Raw genomic sequence first — 20,449 nt, forward strand, 5'->3', positions numbered from 1 at the left:
GCTGAGAGCACTGAGAAGATGCAGGGTTTTGAGGTAGGTGATGCTGGAAATGATGAGACGTTATCCAGGCAGTTAGTCTGGCAGATTTTACAATAGTTTAGATGGGATGCTAATGAAAGAGGACATTCTTAGCTGGGCAGGGTGCTACATCCAAGGTCAAAGCTATTGTGGATGCTGATGCAGGAAGTTCTCATGAGACTGGGTATTCAAGATTGTCTCAGGTAAAACAAGAGACACAAAATAAACATTCAGGGACATTTCCCTATAGCATATCTAGGACAGTTTAAGTTAGAAATCTATCATGTGACTATCAAGTGTCTCTAAAGTTTAGAGTCCAGTATGTGCGTGTGTGCGTGCGTGCGTGTTGAGTTTTCTCATTTACATACGAGTCCTTCCTCCTACTGTTTATGTTCATTTCTCTTGTGTTTTCAGAGAATCTGATCAATTTTTCCAGGGAAGTCATCACCATCATTCCATCATGGTGGAACCCTTGGACATGAAAATAGTTATGAAATGGTTTTATAAAACTGTGCCTCAGATTAAACTGCCAGTTAAACAATGAAATAAGGCATGTTTTCCCTATGATATGGATTTAAATAAGCCATGTTTGGCCTGAAATGTTAGTGTATCTTCTTATACTTAAGTCATGTGTACTTAACAATGGAAGAACTCCTAAAAATCCACCATGCCCAACTATGAGCCAGTCAACTGTGTTACACTTTGTACTTTGTAAGAGCATGTGTTAAGTAAAAACTTTTAACAATTATAAATATATGAAAGTTGCTTGTTGTGTAACTGAAGGATGGTTTTGAAAGTATTTTAACCCTACCACTTAAAATATTATTTGTGAAAGTACTAATGTCACAGTTAGAACTCTAGACCTCAATGTAGAAAACACTAATCTAGTTATCACATTGTAATATCAGTAGGGCTTCCAATTTCTAAGTAAATTGGTGTGAAAAGTAGTTACATAAACATCCATGCTTTTCTATCTGTCTTATATACTTACATTCAAAAACACAATTATTCATCAAATCATTATTCAGTAATTGTAGCTAGAATTTTCCTGCCTGGCCCACAGTCAGGACAAATCTCTCTCATCTGCCAGTCCCACAGCCACTCAGACCTAACCAAGTAAATACAGAGACTTATATTGCTTACAAACTGTATGGCCGTGGCAGGCTTCTTGCTAACTGTTCTTATATCTTAAATTAACCCATTTCTATTAATCTATAAGTTGCCATATGGCTTGTGGCTTACTGGTATCTTAACATCTTCCCATGGCGGCAGCTGGCAGCTTCTCTGTGCTTCAGCCTTTCACTTCCCAGCATTCTCTTCTCTCCTTGTCCCGCCTATACTTCCTGCCTGGCTACTGGCCATCAGTGTTTTAATTATTAACCAATCAGAGCAACACATTTAACATACAGAACATCCCACAGCAAGTAATATTTTTGTCACTGAAGATCTTTAAGCAATATGAATAGGTATTCTCTCTTATTTTAAATAACCCAAATCTCCCAAGGTTTTCTGTGTTATCCTGATATTATCCCAACTTCTAATCTGAAAAACTGCTCTGCTGTATTATCATATATAGTCATTTCTAAATCTCTGTTTAATAAGTTTTACTCATTTTTCCTCATTTGTCTTGCCACTAATTAATAATAGAATGTTTTGGAATTTTTTAGGTACCTTAGGCCCACATCTTTTGAGTATGCAACTTAATGACAATCCATAAAGCACCAAATAGAAACTATTGGTCCCAAAAATCTGTTTTCAGAAGTCTCATTTGAGCACAATGTATAGAAAATGTTTCTCTTTCCTCCTCATTCCTTATGCTTAAACAACAAAAGCTTGGATCCCAAATTAATGATGTCCAGATATTCATGATGTTATTTGTCTTGACAGCCTTGTGAGTGTGGAGGGCACTCATGTGGTTTGTCCTGTATCAGTGATTTGTCTTCAGAAATAATGATTTCTCCTTTTGCATCCCAGTAATTAAAAGTTAAAGATTTCTTTCATTACTCTGTTCAGCCAGTCACCCACTAACCCACTTCTGTTATATTAAAAACTTTTTAATATGACTCTTGGGAAACATACACATATGCTCTGCTTTTGTACATCAATAGTAAATTATTCCTGACCATTTGTTTTCTTTTGTACTAATAGCCTTTATAAATACTACTCCATTAAAAAACTTTTTCCTGCCTAATTATACATATTAAAGGATAACTGAATTATCCTTGTTATAAATATTTTATAACATATCTTAGCCAGGGAAATATTATGAGCATGTTACTTATTCGGTCCTGATTCCTACAGTTACCATCCAGCAGAGAGCATGTTGCTATAGGAACAATTCTTTGTGTCTATCCCATATTATTTATTTTGTATTTATTTATTCTTTAATTTTTATTTTATAAATGTTATTAATAAAAATATTGTAATAAAATAAACATCATACACTAAAATTAACCAGATTCAAAATCTATACATCTCAATGAACTCGTGCATTGTTAGTATAGTCGTTTTGAAGCTATGGAGCTTCACATTTGATTTTTGTACTTTCATTACTGAATATATATTTATGCACTTATCCACACTGAGATGAACCTCTTAATGTCTAAAACCTAAGGACACACAAACCACACTTTACAACATTAGCAATAGAAAATGCATAATAATTTGCAAGAGCTTTGAGAAAAACATGGGAAAAGAAAGCTGAAACTTCCATATTTCCTTCCAAAGGCATGCATGTTCAGCCTGTAGGAGGCAATGCATGTTAACAGAGATGGTGAAGGTGGAGTTCATATTTAATTGTTCAGGGTAGTTATCTTTTAGTAGAGAACCAAAACCTCGAAATGAAATTCTCTGATAGAATATAGCATAATTCTTGAATTTCTCATGCATTGACACATATACCTAGTCATAAAGGTTTTTGATTCATTTTCTTTAGTATCTGCAATGAGGTTGTTGATCAGTTTGAAGCTTTTAGGAAGCTATGAAGAGGCACTTTGCAGGGCTGAGCAGTTGCTTTGCTTCTCAGTTCAGGAGATCTGTCAGGGCCTTCAGCCAGTGAAATGCTTTCTGACATGGGAGTGAGCAGAAGGGTGATCTGGGACATGGAATGGCTTTTGGTTTCCATGGAGAACTTCTAGCTTTTCCCGTGGTGGGTTCTTTCTTTCTGTTGAAATTCCTTTAAAATCAGCTAGATTCACACTTGTGAGAATAAATGGAAAGATAAACTCTAAAGCTTCCTGAAAGGAGGACTTGAGGTTTTAGGATGTTCTGGTCTCTTCTGGTTTGTGCAATATTGTAAGGATTTAGAATTAGTAGAAGTACCATATTGCATCCTTTGCAATTTCACTCTTCAACTAAAAGGACTCAAATGTCTATGCCACTATGAAAACTAATCTTGTTTTAGCTGTTTCTATGGCAATAATTGCTTATCTCTATGACAATAGTGGTCTGGCTCTGTAATAATAACCATGTGAGAACAGAGGCAATGAGTCCCTCTTAACAATTTATTTTCATGGTTTTTTTTTCCTTCTGTTTTCATGGTCTTTCCTGCTTTCAAAAGTCTGGCTCTATTTGGCAATACCAGGAAATCTGTGCTGACTTTGTCATCTCCATCTTCACCAAAATCCTCTTTACCCAGTATGAATGAGGCTTTGAGCTGAATTTGCAGACTGAAAAACAGTCTCAGAAAAGAAACCAGCACTCTGCCGTCCATGTAGGGCGGGGGAGGATGCTCTTCTGTATCTTTTCAAAGGTGCTGAGCAAGAATGAGGGCACACTCCTGTAATCTCAGAACCAAGGCTTTGAGGCAAGAAGATGGGGAGCTCAACACCAGCCTGGTCTACATAGCATGACCATGACTGATCAGGAAAAAAAATAATAATGAAGTAAAATGTGCTACCTTTAGAGTTTGACACGTGGATAGCAACATTCCATGACGAGCAGGCCTTCGGCAAGTCACTTCGTCACTAGTTTTCCAATGCTCCTCTCTAAAATAAAATAACTTCCCTAAGGATTTATTGCCATGATTCTATGTTACATATATTTGGTATCTGGCAAGGAATGGGCCTTTTATTTTATAATACACGAACAGGGGCAATTATGGGTTCTATTACTGCCTGGATATGTAACTAGGGTGACATTATTCTATTCCCTCTAACCATAGTTCATTCCCCTAGAAAACTTTAAAAGTACTGCTAAAATTTTCTGCCTTGTATATTGAAAAAGTAAATCTAAACTTGCTTGGTGCATACCTTATAATGACTTAAAGGATGTTATACTTCTAGGCAGATATTGTAACTAAACAGCAATGTGCTATGTGTTGTAGCTAGAGTTTTCCTGCCTTGCCCACAGTCAGGATGAATCTTTGTCACCCGCCAGTCCTACAGCCGCTCAGACCCAACCAAGTAAGCACAGAGACTTATATTGGTTACAAACTGTATGGCCGTGGCAGGTTTCTTGCTAACTGTTCTTATAGCTTAAATCAATCCATTTCCATAAATCTATACTTTGTCATGTGGCTTGTGGCTTACCGGTGTCTTTACATGCTTCTTGTCATGGCGGCAGCTGGCAGTGACTCCCTCTGCCTTCCTGTTCTCTCAATTCTCCTCTGTTAGTCCTGCCTATACTTCCTGCCTGGCCACTGGCCAATCAGTGTTTTATTTATTGACCAATCAGAGCAACAGATTTGACATACAGACCATCCCACATCAGTGTGTTTTAGAAGGAGCATATGCTACAGTTGCCTTCTGGAGTGTGATGACAACAACCAAGCGTAAAGGCTTCAATGACAATCACTGTCTATTGGGGGGAGTTTTCTTCTCCATTCATTTATTTGTCATGAGTCACATTGCAGCTCCATTGAATGGGTTTTAGAAGGCAGGTTTTTTTTTTTTTTCTGATTTAACTTTATGATATCTAAGCATTTGTCTGCCAGATTTTATTCTTTTATATACATATCAAATGGCCCTATATTCTGCAGAATTTATAAATGTTTTAGTGTCCCTCGTTCTTAAGGTCTCTTGTGTAGTTAAAGTGTTGGTGAGCTTTTCTAACCTACAGAAATTTTCTCCTGTCTGTGAATTAATCAGGCCCAGCCTCACTTGGCTTCAGAGGTAGGATGCTGCCAGGTACTTTCTAGGTGGTATACAACAACAAATTTTCTGTATGAAGAATTTTAACTTTAGATTATAAATTATTTCTCATAATGCTCATAATGTTTCTCTGCAGATCCTATGCCAGTCTTATAAGGGCAATAACTTTACTGTCATTATTCACAGATGCATTCCCAGAACCCATCACTGTGCTTTGCATAGAATCGATACTCACTTAGTGTTTGCTAAATAAGTGAGTTCTCCATGTTGTTATTTTACATTTCCCATGTTGGAAAACTTATTTGTATCTATATCCCAATTGTTAGTTCTAACACAAAGGCGTCCAATTTATATTTTCATATAATATAGTGTATTAATCTTATTAATTAATCATTTGATTATTGAATTAATAATTTAATAAATATTAATTAATATAAATTTCCAGGTCTTGTAACTTCCAAGATCATGTTCATCCTTGTACCCTACCTAAATACTCAGCACTCTGAATATGGCATTACTATTTATATTAACACGATAGCAATTATTACTATTAATATTATTATCGAGGTTACTCTGGGATATCTTTAGTGTTCTTATCTCTCACCGTTTCTCCTATTCAGAATGTCCTTCCTTTTTTTCTCTTCTCTGTATTGTTCTGATGCCCCTGGAACATAATTGACCTTTAATAAGCCCTGGGACCACACAGGCAGTTCCTTTCTCCTTAGCTCAGACCTATCTGTTAAACCCACTTCGGACAGTCCTGTTCAGAATGGCTTTTCCTGATCTACTTCCCTACTTCCGGTTGTCCACCTCATCAGTCATTTCCTTCATGGAGGCAGGTATCACAATCTGGAACACTGAGTTGTCTTTTTTCCCTTGAGGATTGGATTTATTCTTTAAACCAGACTTCAACACCTTAAGGACAAAGACCTCATGTGTTCTGTGCAGTCACTAAATTTCAATGGTAAGGCAGTTCTTGGAATGCTCTGGAGTTTGATGGAAGTTTTTTGGATGAATATATTCACAAATGAATGTTTAAGTCTCTAATGATGTCTTTACTCCTATCAAGATTAAGTACTCCCCATACATAGAGCTCCTTGGGGAATGTGTGACTCACTATCAAGGAGGCCTACTATTGCTGAACCATAGTTCCTCAGAGGTTCTGTGCTCATTTTCTGATAGGGTTTAATCAACCTTTAGCTTCAAAGTAATAAGAAAAAGTGTGAGAAAATATTAATGCTTCATTTTCCAAGCCTCCTATTATTTTATACTTGGTTAATTATAATTGAATGCCCCTTTTTCTATAGAAATTATGTTCAGAATTTCATAGATTAGACAAAGAATGGGACTTTAACCTAAAGTGTGTTCTGAACTGGTTTTTACTACTTAGGTATATATGCAAAAATAACTTACCATCTCATATGTTACTCTGTATTCCTGATAGGTTTAAAATTCTGAACTATTTGTGTGTTGAAAATGGGAATTAATGTATTTTCTGAAAGAACACAGACATACCCTTTTTGAAACTGAAAGGAAATTGATATAATCAGTGGGCATCCATCTTCTCAACATTGTTATTTGTAATATGGAAAGAACACAGTAGTCAGAAAGGATTTGCAATGGACACTAGAGTAAATGACAACACTAAAATGATTTTTGTTCTGACTTGTTAAAGAAAAACAGTCATTTTGAAACACATATTCTCCAAAATATATGTCTGGAATGGTGTAGTTAAGCCATTTATTGTAAATGCCTGGGTAGTAAATATTTTAGGATTTGTGAACCACACCATCTCTGTTGTAACTGCTCAACTCTGCCATTGTGCCCTGAAAGTAATAAAAGGCCATAAGGACATCATAGGTGTTGCTGAGTTCCAATAAAACTTTATTTACAGCCACTGAAAATTTAATTTCATATAATTTTCACATGCCAAGAAGGATTATTCTTCATTTTTCCCATTGTTTAAAAAATGTGAATAACATTTTTAGCTTGTAAATGCTAGAAAAATAGCCAAGGGGACACATTTGTTGTAGGCTGTAATTTACCAGTTTCTGGTCCAGACAATTCTACTGGAACAAGACTCAAGTGCATGGCCTTGGATCGACCCTCATGCATCAGCATTCTCAGTGCTGAACAAAAGAAAGTGAAGTTCCAAGGGGTTAAAGGAGTTCCTCCAAGAGCACCTATGCCTTGAAAAAAAAAGAGAAGAAAAAAGAAAAAGAAAAAACAGAAATGCATTCTACTGTCCAGATTCCAGACTTGAAATGGGTAATGGATGAAAAATAGAATGTGAAGCTAATAACATAAAAATGATTTAGAAGAGTTTCTATTTTCATACAGGAAGAGAATCTGAAAATAGTTAATTATTTAGTTTGAATACAGCATAGAGTATTTAAGACTTACAAAGCTGAAGAAGGAATGAATAAAAGTCCCACATTGTTAGTTATTTTTAATGCCACATCTAGTTTACTTACAGAAGATCTTATCTTTAAAAGGAGGAATTGAGAACTTGTAACCACAAGGAGATTTCTTATCTAAATTTTACACAGTGCCCACAGGAGTTAGGCATCTTATACTTGGTACTGGTGGTGGTGGTGGCCATGGAAATGATGGAGCTCACTGGTCCAAAGCATGTCCTGACCACTGCTGCTGTCTCCAGAGAAGTGACAGCTGAGCATCACACCCTCAACCATCCGTTTCTTTCTCTGTGGCCTTCAGCATTCTAATCCCCACCTTTTGGGAACGAAGATTATGCTGGTGGGGAACCAAAGTGGAATGAACAATTCAAGTTCTATCTCTTGAAATACCTGAACGTTTCCTACAGATCACTGTGGCAGCATCTTAAGATGGGATTGTTCATGGAGATCTTAGAACATAAAGACGGTGCAGGCAAAGGAAAGTGCATATGCTACTTTTTAATCCATTGTTCTTCAATGACATTAAGTTTGGATTTGATGGACATGTGGGCCTTTTATTGCTTCTGACTGCATTACTCAATCTGCCTTTTGTTCTTAGTGAGAAACAGTACAATGAATCAGAATACATTTGTTGTTAATATGCTAGATAAAATCAAACTGTACAAGGCAGCATGAATCTGAGGAGACAAACTGGGATTTGAATCCCCATGACACCACTTAAAACCTTGGCATAATAAATTAAACAGAGTCCGATTCCTCATTCGTAAAAACAAAAGCTCCAATAATAACAATGAAGCTTAAACAGAGTCCGAGTCCTCGTTTGTAAAAACAAAGGCCCCGATAATAATAACGAAGAGACTGATAAACATAATGCCCCCCGAGGTGAGTTGAATGCTAAATGAGATATCATGTCTAAGGTTTCTGGATAAGTGGTGTGTTAACAACAGTGTCTTGTACAGAAGAGAACTTTGACAAATACTTGATGGATAAATTAAGGAGCAAATGGAAAGTGCCATTCTCCTAACAAATGTCAGCAAGTGTCAAGGAAAGAGCTGTCCTTCTTTTCTTCTTAGATATTCTCACTGTTTTACCAAAGATTGAGCATTGTATAGAAATACAAACTGCAAGGTTTTTAACTGCTGTGTCTGCAGAGGTTACAGAGAAGTGCATCTCCATGGGTCTGCTCTCTGTGAACACACTAGCAAACCCAAATGATATATCCCAGCATATCCAAACAAAACATCATTTTTCCCTGCTCCCATACTCTCCTTTGACAAGCTGCAGAGACTACCTAACAAACTTGAGAGATGTTTTCCACAGGAAATTCCGTTTTGATAACTGGAAAGTTTTCTAATACTGATGCATAAAGGCCCAGCTTGCCAGTTGTACCCTCTGAAGGAACATGAAAAAACGATGAAAACTTCAAATATGTCTGAGACTCAACACAAAGACATAATGAATGGAAAAGGCAGTTTTAAAAACAGCCTTTAAACATATCTGTATTCCCTTACACATATGTCCATGGATACAAGGCTCCCTTGCCTGGATGTTTCCTCTGATCATTGACAATGAGTGGTCCAAAATGTGACTCACTACATTGAGCACTTAGGATCATGCTTGAAAGTAGAGCTTCTGAAGGACTCTTTGCTGTCTGGGGTCTTAGCTCCTTTAGAAACACCGAGTTTGTTACAATGTTTATTCTCTTTATTAAAGCAGTACATTTTTAACCTGAATGGTTTTCTACAACCCCTAAAAGCAAAGAGAAAACATGTATTCCTTCCAGCAAAGTCAGTCTGAAAAGACGAGCAAGAAAAAGAATATAAGAAAATGAAAATGAAGGAAGAAAAGTTGTGGGCAAAACAAACAGTATAGAGTACACAGGACTCTTCTTCATCTCCCTGGATGCTACATTTTAGCACTAGAGTTTGAGTCTGCTTATCTTCAGACCAGTTCCTGCCTATGGGCATATAAATGTATTTAACATAAAACACTCAAGAAGTAATCTCTTGCCTGTAGTCACTCAAAAAAAAATAATAATGTTGAAGCCAAAGTTAAATACTTCATTATGATACATAACCAACCATGGAGTAGCTTTCTTAAACATAGTTATATGAAAATTGGCTCCCATAGTAATAGCCAACACTTCCACAGAAGCTCCTATGTTCTGGGTGTACTTTTCATGTGGTCCTCTCATAGCTCAGCCCAGCCAGCTAGTTAGTGCTAGACCTGTGTTACAGAAGTTGCTGTTAAGGAACAGAGAATGCAGTGAATTTACTTAGCTACACAGTTTGTAGAATGAAGGTGGAATTTGACTTTATTTATAATTGTTACTGCTTTTGATTTTTTTTTTTAATACTTGAGATATACTCTCATGTTGCCCAGGTTAGTCTCTACCTTGCTATGTAGTTCAGGAAGATCTTGAATTTCTGATCCTACTGTTTGCACGTACCTTATGCTGAAATTACAAGTAAGTGCCACTACTCCCAGTTTATGCATTGTGAGGGATGAGACCAAGCACTTTGAATATGCTGTGCAAATAACTACAGACACTGAAAATTATCTTTCAAACTGGTACTTTTGAGATGGACAGGGGGTTCTATTAATACTTACCCCAAACTGTAAACAGGTCTATGAAACTAAGAAACACCCAAAACCCAAGTCAAGGGCAAAAATGGGTTCCCAGGTTAAAACAAGCTGGTAGATGGCTATATTCTTTACTAGCTTTGGTTTATCTATTTTTCTCATCTCTGCATCATTCATCCATACACTTTGCTCTCTTGCTCTCTTGTTTTCTTTTCTTATGCCTTCCCTCTCTGTCTAAAATTCAGGTGATATATCAAGTTTACTAGCTCTAGTTTGTACGTGGAACACACTCACTACAATGGTGAACAATACAGAGTCTTTATTCTCTTTAACTTCCACAATAGCAAAGGGTAAAACCTTACAAGCTCCCTGAGGAGTAAGTCCTGCTTTGCTGAAGCAAAAGGATCATGAAGGAAGAGAACTCATACATTTTTAGACTCATCTACAGAAATTCCCTTGTGCTTCTGATTAACAAAACTCTTAAAAGAAAGATAATGATAGTTGAGGTTGGGAAGGAGATGTGTTGGGGGTACTGAGGAACGCTGGAGGGAGAAAATGAAGGTAAATACGATTAAGATATGTTGTAAACTTACATAAAATCTGGAAGGAATACATTTAATACTGTTTTTAAAAGCTAGAAATGGGGGAAACCCATTTACACTGAACCTGGATCATTTTAGAGCTTGGTCAATAAAGACATGATATTAAACTCAATCTGCTATCATTAGTCCAAAGTTTACCATGAGTCACCTATTTTACTTCATAAGAGATCGAATCTTGTTTTATAGTGAAAGCACAGTTTTCTGAATTCAGGGCAATTCTTGGAGCATTGAAGATGTCTCTATTTATCCAGAGACACTCTATCCTTTCACATTTCATCTCAGCTCCATAAGCTGTAAAACATTCTTATTGATGAAAGCCTGTCTATCTTCTAATGCTTACGATGACTGGATTTAATAACCAGTTACCATAGAAGCACAGCATATACTGTGCGTGTGTGCTTTGTTTTTGTCTCATAAGCAAAAACTCACATAGTTACTAAGTTGTAGTTTAAGGAATTAATATTTGAATCTTACCTCCTCAGTAGTCCTCTAACACGCTCTTCCCATTTCCTTAAAGACTGACTGATTCCCAATATATAAGGGATTTGGACAGTTAAACTCAGTGAAGAAGGGCAACTGAAGTTAGAGTCAAAGACATTTCATGGAATTTTGCACATTATAATTCAACAACCAAGGACATATATTTACCAATGTGTTGACTGTTTTTCTGTACACAGCTGAAGTTTTGTGTCCTTGAGCACATTTGAGTAGGGTTATTTATGAAAAGAAATCATCTTGGTTTTAAAAATTAAAAAAAAGAAACTAAAATAATTACACTCGTTATTCAAAAAATGGCATTTAACATCCGTAACTAATTTATGTCTTATCCAGTACCTTTTTTTCCTTCAACGTTTAGTTAGCAAATCCTTTTTAAGCTTAATATGTCAAATTGCAGGCCAAATGAAATTCCATCCTGTGCTGATAATGGATGTGTATAATAGCCACAAAGAGCTTTCATAAAGTATAATTTCACTGTGCACTGCCATAATACATAACCAATTTAATTTGAAACCAAGCCAGGGGTGCCGTAATATATTTATACAACTAATATTGTTAAAATCTTAATTTCATCCTCTCTTGTTTTAAATTACAAGTTCCTCCAGAATAAAATCCACTTCTGAAGAGCCTAATGGTTTTTACTTTCTCTTTCCTATTGTGATAGCTTTTAGAGTTTGCCCATCATCTTTCCACTTATATTATCCATGGAACACTTGAAGCATTAATGTAGAACAGGTGTGGGCCTATGGTAATTTGCCAAATTACATTTCTTAATTGTAAAATGTATATAATATATAATTGCCTAAGTATTTATCATCTTAAACCTTATTATATACATTATTGTAAATATAGGTACATGTACTATACATTTAAAACTACTATTACATAAAATAAATACACTCAGACTTCTCAAAACCTATCATTTATGTTTCTTTCAACATGCATTTCAACATGCATTTCTAGGGGATGAAGATAGCTTAGTGGTTCAGACCATGGGGTTCTTTTCCACAGGACCTGGGTTCAGTTGTCAGCATTCACATGATGACTGACAGCCCTCCATAACTATGGTCCTAGGGGATCCGATACACTCTCCAAGCCTCTGCATGGACTGTACTCATAGTACCCAGACATACATGCAGGCAAAACACCCATATACATAAAGTAAAAGTAAATAAATCAAAATTATTTTTAAACTTGTATTTCTAGTAGTAAAAACACACCTCTCAGGACACTCCCGTCACCATTGACCATCATTGTGTGATTTCGAATCAAAGCCAAAGAAACCTGGTAGTAAATAAAAGAGTTCCCAGCCTGAAAGAACTATGCTGTCTAATAAATATATATATTTTACTGCTCTGCAAACTTACCTCAAAATTTACCTCAAAACTCAATTTTGAGTATACTCAGATTTTATTTGATTTCAGTGACATTTAGAGCAAGATTTGCTGATTGCATTCTTTCTTTTTCAACTAGTGGCTAGCATTCAGAAGCTTCCCGCCGCCTCTGTTCTAACAGACATCAACTTCCCAATGAAAGGTCGGAAAGGAATGGTGGATTGGGCAAGGAATTCAGAAGATCGAGTTGTGATTCCAAAAAGCATTTTCACTCCTGTGTCATCAAAAGGTAATAGTGATGAGTAATATGAGCTGTGAACCAAACATTTCTGTCAAGGTCACTTAGTAAATCATATATGTCTTCATATATCACATAATATTGAAACCCCTTACAAACATGTTTGTAAACCTAATTTGTAAATGTAAACAGCTTGTCATTGGTCTTTAACTAGCAGATTTTCTTACAGAAAGGATTTATTAGAGTGGGGGAAATATAACCACAAACTATTGATCTAAGCTTGGTGTGTTCTTATTTCTCTAACATTTTCATCCCAAAATAAACTACATGGCCTAATACTTTAACTTTAGATGTGAAAATGTGATTGCATTTTATCTTCAAAGTCATTTTGTGTATGTTTGCTCATGTCTCTTCTTAAAATGCACTGTTATTTGCAGATATTATTTTGGTGTAAGTAACACATCTAAGAAAAGACTACCTTCTACTAGTATCTTAAATTCCTTCTAATATTAGCTTCAAAAGAATTGTAGTCTTATTACTCACTTTGGTGATCCTGAACTTAATCTTAATGCTACTGAAGATGCTGGCTATTTCCCCCATATCACTGAGAATTGAAATCCTTTTCATGGACTGGAGGAAGGTTCTAATCTTAGGCGGGTCAGGAAAAAGATTGATACTTATTCAAAACCATCAAAACCACTGTTGTCTACAACTATCTGGGCAAGGTGATGGGGCTCACTTACCCTAGGCATGACCAAGACTGAATGAAGTTCTGCTCCCTGTCTTTCTCTTTGCCTTTAAATGAGTATTGAAACGACCTAGTGATTAATGGATTAAAGTTTATATGGTTGTAATTTTGTGTGGTTTTACTAAGAGTTTCCCCCTTTATTCTTCCTAGAATTGGATGAGTCATCTGTATTTGTCCTTGGAGCAGTCCTATACAAAAACTTAGACCTAATTTTGCCCACTTTGAGGTAAGCTACAAAAGAATAAGCTGTTGTAATCTTTGTAATTTATTTTAAATGTGATTATAGTTCATTCTCTGAAATAGCCAAACTAGCTTTACTAATACAAAGGGTTTTTTAAAGGAAACAGAAAAGAGAAATTTAATGAATACCTTATTAGCATATTATGTATTTCAAAACAACTACCAAAGACAATTTTGGTATCTGATTAAAGCTCCACTACTCTTTTGTAACTAATCATGAGTTGCTGGAAGATTAGAAAGAGAAAAAGAAAAAAAAAAACCCTCACTGCCCTCTAATAGAATAGGCCATTGTAAAATTCATCTGTCTTCCCCTTTTCTTTGTAATTAATGATACTTTTCTCTGACATTATAGGAAATTAGAGTCATGGTAACTGGGAAAACATAGTTTTGTTCTTCATTTGCACAAGATCTCAGTTTCCTCCAAAATAAAATCTCAATTACAGCTACATTAAGAATAAATGCTCCTCAATTAGAGACTATTTTTGGAAGAAACCCATCTATTTTTTTCACTCAGATATTAAAAAAAGTTCAATTAATAATTCCACCAACATTCATCCCTGTGTTCTATTGTCTTACCTACTTTATTAAATTGCACAGGGAATATCATTTGCATCTATTTGCATAGTGATCATATTACTCAAGATGACTTACTTCCTGACAGCACCTCATTCTCAAGGATGGAGACCAAGTTTTATTCTGGTTAACACAGCCATACTTGCTTTGAACTCTCCCAACATACCCTCATAAATAAAGCCTTATGTTTTCAGGGAGGAGAAGATATGAATAATGTGTGCAGTTTTATCAGAGACATAACAAACAGTCTAATAAATAAAAACAATTAGAGTTTAACCCAGCAGAAATGGCCTCCTAACAAGATAGCAGACACTAGTCATTATTCCTGGCAGACATTCTCTGTGATCATTCCTAATGTAGGTGGTAGGGCATGGTTGATGCGTGGTCTCTCCCAACCACATAGTCCTTCTCTGGATTGAATTTGGACTTGTTTGATTGGGTAGATTTGAGTTGGGTTGTGCTCTTCTAGAAAAAATATTTTGAAACTAGTATGTTTATACTAAACCTTTTTACTGGCTTAGTATGTATAGATACAGATAAGCTATATCCATGCCTGTAAAACTCAAAAGAAGAGGTGTTTTCCAAGGTCAAAAGTGCTTAGATAAAGTTAGATCCTTACTTCCGAAGAGAGCTCACTTTGTCACGTTTATCACTGAATAAGTCTTGTCTAGACACTATCAGGCGCCTTGTTTGAATTTCACTTGAACATATTAAAAGCTTCCAAAACTTCTCTAATCTCACAGTAATTCACTTCATCTGCCATCGGCTCAACTTTAAATAGAAACCCTTCAAGGATGATGCTTGTACTCTTTGCTGCTGAGGTCTACAGGGAATAAAAAAATATATCCAACCTAAAAGCATACAGTGATTATTTCCTTGATTATTGTGATCATTTCCTTCCTGGAAAGGCCAACAGACTTGCATGGTTAATCCAGTTCTTAATAATCTAATTAAATATTCTCACTTGTACAATGGGGAAGGCACATCGTTCCAAGTTCCAGAAATTCATATAGTCAGGAAAATTGGAAATTTGTCTAGGGATATGCCAATTTTACAAAAGATAAAAAATATGGTCCAACTTTTTTTTTAATTGTGACAAAGACAATTGTTTCTTATGATGTATAAATAGAGTAATGGGTCCATGCTAAGTTATTAAGTGAATGGAGCAGAAAATCATCTGGAAGGCTGGCTCTCCTAACCCACTTGTGATACAAACAGATTCAGATAGGCCCTGGGGCAAGTTACTATGTTTTCATATGAAAAATGTGGGAATTGATTTTAAAGATTTTTTTCAACTTCCAACATTCTTTTTTATTGTAGAAGGTAACTATATTTTCTGTAGACCAAAGACCTTAGTTACCTTTGTCTAAGAGCTAGAACTATATGACAAGTACAAAGTCATGGGCAGATAGAGAAATAGATAATGTGTTTTACTGCACATTTGATTGACTATTGATTATAATAAAGACTGCCTATTTTAAAATAACTGGAAGAAAGGATTGGGAATGTTCTCTTCACAAAGTATTGATTTTTTAAAATGATCAATATGCCAATTATTCTGTTAGAACATTACACATGTAAACAGTATCGAAGCATCTCCTAGTCTTCATAAATCTGTACAATTATATCAAGTAAAAGTGTTTAGATGTTAAGCATTATATGTAGTTATTCAGTAAGTGACTGTAGGAGACACTTATGTGTCTGTCATTATCCAGAAATGACATTAATAGAAAGCTCAGGATGAGATGTCTTCTTAAGTGCTCTTTGAATGAAAAAAATGCTGGTGTTTAGTTTTCATTTTTGGCTATTTAATATCTGAAATGTATCCACTAAGCACTCACAGTTTTGTTTTTCCACGTTTGAAAAATTCTTCCAGAAATGTAAGATAAACCATTAAGGTCTCAGAATTTTATATTTTGGTATAATTATTTTCAAACAGAACTAGGAATTATAAAAGATGATGAGATAATGGTTCAAATAAACATAATTAAGAAAGTTTCCTTCATATAAGAAAACAGATTGAATTTGCATGTTCTTTTTTTAATTTATGTAGTTTTTTCCTCTTGCTTCAATGTGCTTCCAGCCATGATTTTTATTTTGCTACATGACTATCTTCCTTTGTAAATTTGAGAAATTTCATAGGCAGTGTGATGGCTCAGCCTACCAGCAATCCTGATGACCTGGGTTTGAACCTCAGGATCACCAGGGTGGAAAGAGAAGAGTGACGCCTGCAAGCTGTCCTCTACATGGATGCTGTGACATGTACACACACACACACACACACACACACACACACACACACAAACACAAACACATACACACAATGAGTAAAACCTTTTTCAAAATGAAAAGATAAACTTGAGATGGTTTGAATGGTTCCTTCAAGTAAAGGAAATACGCTCCAGTTGAGTCTAAATTATATAGTTTTCATCCTTTTTAAAAACATGTTCTTACAGCTAAAACTTAGACAAGCCATCTAAATGTAGTGGTGCACTACTAGAATTCTATCGTATATAAGACAAGGGCAGGAGTATTGAGAGTTTGAAGATACTCTGGGCCACATAGTACAACTCTGAGTCACGGAATATGCATATGTGTGTCCCAGGAGAGGACAAGAAATGGGCTCTCTTTGGTTGCTCTGCTAGTGACAATCTGGCCTGGTACAACCAAGGCCTAGGTTTTCCATTTCTTGCCACCTTTCTGGCCATGGGAGAGCCTAGAAAGCTAAGTTTGCTAGCCTAGAACATAGGGTTCATTGAGGGAGCTGATACAGCTGTACATAGACCCTACTCATATCTAGAAATTCCTAAGTCTACAGCCTGGCTAGCTCAGTAGCTGCTGTGGAAAGTTTATATCATGCCGTTACATTTTTAGAGGCCAATTTGGCAATGTCAAGAAACTGAGAAATGTTATTTCCTTGATGTAGCTACTAAAAATTTATCTTAAGAAAATTATGTCTAAGAAAAAAGAATACTGTATCCAAGCATACATCAAGCCACAGATTCTACAGAATGTTGTAAAAATTCATTTAATTGATCAGGTTCCACGTTTTGTGAGGAAACCATTACTCCTGAGTATATGAAGAGTGGTAAGACATAGGGAAATGAAATCATGTGTTTAATGTATTTTAATGTTGATGTTAACATGTGAGATAACAAAAGGAGTCTAACTAAAATTTTATTAAATTCCATTTATTTTATTAAATTTTATTAATATTACTTTATTAAAATTTTATTAAATTCCATTGCAGTATTAAAATGCTAGGAATGGTCTAGAGATATGACTTAGCAGTTAAGATTACATACTACTCTTTCTAGGACTGGAGTTTGAGTCCTGCACTGAAGTCTGGTGGCTCATAACTATCTGTAACTCAAGATCCCGGATTCTGTTGACTTCTTTTTGTCTCTGAAGGCATTGTACTTACAAGCACAAGCCCACATACAGACACACATGTCATTTAAAAACTAATAAAATCAAGCATTAAAATTTACTACATGAAATAAATAAAATGCCAGAGATAAAATACAGAAGAATAAAGAGCTACAGTGTTTTCTTGTAGAAAAGGAATTAAACACAAATGAGAAGAGAAAATTATCTAAATATTACTGGAAATAATAGAAACAAAGACCATCACTTTCACTATCAGGCATTCAGAACAGAACTTGAACCACTGGCTTCCTCAAGAATGAGTATTCCATAGTCTGAGATCCTCAACTACGAACCACCCTGCTTTATTCTCAGTGTGCAAAGAAATGCTTTCCTTTTATGAGTTCCTGAGTCTTTCTTTGTGCCATCATAGAGACATTTGATATTAAAATTATCCTTGGTACCAAATTGACATGACTAATTGTATAAAATAATGTAGTGCTACATTATGCATAAAAATCTAGGCTTCATGTAGCCATGCCTTTTAAAACGGACTTACATCCCAGAGCATTATCATTTTTTGAGATTCTAAATTCTATATCTGTTAGAAAACCACACTTGAAATCAAGTCTGTCACCTCACCCACTCCACCAAGACTGGGGCTTCCAAACTTGAATGTCTGATTTGTGATTTCTAAGCGAAGCACCTATCATCTGATTTTTAACTTAATCTGTATTTGTAGAGTCACTTATTTTGTCATGTTGTGTGTGCATGGGTGTTTTCCGTGCATGCATGACTGGGTACCATGTGTGTGCACGGAAATCGTGGAGGCTAGAAGAGGGCTTTTACTTCACGGCGACTGGAGTGACCGATGGTTGTGAACCACCATGTGGGTGCTTGAATTGTACCTGGATCTTCTGGTAGAGCATCCAGTGGCCTTCACTGCTGAGCCATCTCTCCAGCCCCTGGTTGTAATTTTCGAAGTAAATGTGTTTATCTTGTCCTGATGAAGTCCTTTGATTACCAGACTATGCCAAGTTTTCTATTGTGTATTTGGTTCAATCCAAATTGGGGTCCTTATTTAAAGCCATTAGGATAGTTTTCATCTTTAAACCTCATGAATGATCATTGTAAAAATTAAAAGTGACTAGGGATGTTGAGAATTGTCAATAAGCAGTTAATTTTTTTTTCATATAATGATGGGCTATACTTTTCATGTGTCATCTATTTTTCAGTCCCCTTCACCTGTTTTTCTATTACACACGACATTAATTTTTGTGAGAAATGGCCATAACATGAAATTTGTCATCATAAATATTTTAAGTGTCTGACACTGTAGATAACTATGTTCATCTGTGGTATAGCGCTCTAGATTTTCTTTCTTGAAAAACTGAGGAACTTCTCTTTCAGTTGGCTTCAATTTTATAGAAGAGTATAAAGATTGGAGTTGGCTTTTCTTTAAATGTTCTAAGAATTCTCCAGGCAGCCATCTGGTCTTGAGATTTCATAGGTGATAATATTTAAAAATTATCATTTCTAATTAAATCCCCTTACTAGTTTCATATTTTATGTAATATAGTTCATATATACATGTGAACACCTATCCATATGTACATATGTGCATGTGAACATATGTACATATATAATATATTAATACATGTATGTATAAATATATACATGTATATCATTATATTTATGTAGATCCATAACCATAGGTCTTTTCAGATATTGATTTCTTCATGATTTAGTCTTGGAAGACTACACATATCCAAGAATTGACCTACTTTGTCCAGGGTATATTATTTGCTGGCACAGAACTAATTATTCATACAAATTGTAGTCTTCCTTTCTTCTGCAGCTAGATGAAATATTTCTTTCTTGATTTCCGAATTTTATTATTAGAGGCTTTTCATCTTTAAAATATATCCAGCTAAGAGCTTGTAAGTTGTGTTGATATTATAGAATGCATCTTAGTTGTGTTGATTTTGTGTTTTCAGTTTTAATTCCTATTTTGACTTTTTATTTTTAGTTCCTGAAGGTATAAATTTGTGTTTTGTTTTTTATTTGAGGTCTTCCTTATTTTAGGTTTACTATTCTAAATTTACCTCTTAATACTGTTCACACTGCATCTCAGAAGTTTGGTTTATGTTTTATTTTTAGTTACCTTAAGGAATTTTCTAGTATCTCTCATGATTTCTTCCTTAACTCACTAGTTGTTTTTGAGTGTACATTAATTTTTGACATATTTGCAAAATGTCTTGTTATGCAATTGATTTTCAGTTTCATGTTGGTATGAATTCAATCTTTTTCATTTTATTAAGGCCAGTTATGTAGCCACATGGGTGACTTATCATGGAGAATGCTTAATGAGCATTCAGAATAATCTGTGATCTTCTGAAGCTGCATTAAGTGTTCTATGTCTGTCTTCAGTGTTGCTCATATACTATTGTTCCTCTTTATCTTTATTTGGCTATTATTGAAGTGTGCTATGAGAGTTCAGATTACTGAGTCACTTTCTACTTCTCCCTTTAATACTGTCAATATTTGCATTGTGTATTTGTATCCTATACACCTAGGAGTGTGTGTATTTATAATTGTCATATCTTACTGGTGAATTGACTCTTTTGTCTCTATTTAATGTTCTTCTTGCTCCTACAATAGTTTTCAACCTTATGTCTACTTGTTCTGGCATTAATATAGCCAAGACTGTTTTCTTTGGTTACCATTTGGAATGTTTTTCCA

General features: G+C 35.4%; 1 protein-coding gene across 4 annotated transcripts in view; it reads left to right on the plus strand.

The window, feature by feature from the left end:
• Adgrb3 (adhesion G protein-coupled receptor B3) overlaps positions 1–20,449 on the plus strand; it is a 738,549-nt gene that overhangs the window by 373,183 nt on the left and 344,917 nt on the right. For all 4 annotated transcript variants that reach the window (XM_028868115.2, XM_028868116.2, XM_028868112.1 and 1 more), the window contains 2 exons: positions 12,682–12,831; positions 13,679–13,754. In XM_028868115.2, coding sequence (XP_028723948.1) covers positions 12,682–12,831; positions 13,679–13,754 — 226 coding nt within the window. The remainder of the gene's footprint in view (positions 1–12,681; positions 12,832–13,678; positions 13,755–20,449) is intronic.

The sequence above is a fragment of the Peromyscus leucopus genome, chromosome 16_21 (assembly GCF_004664715.2).
Source record: "Peromyscus leucopus breed LL Stock chromosome 16_21, UCI_PerLeu_2.1, whole genome shotgun sequence".
Classification (NCBI taxonomy): Eukaryota; Metazoa; Chordata; class Mammalia; order Rodentia; family Cricetidae; genus Peromyscus; species Peromyscus leucopus.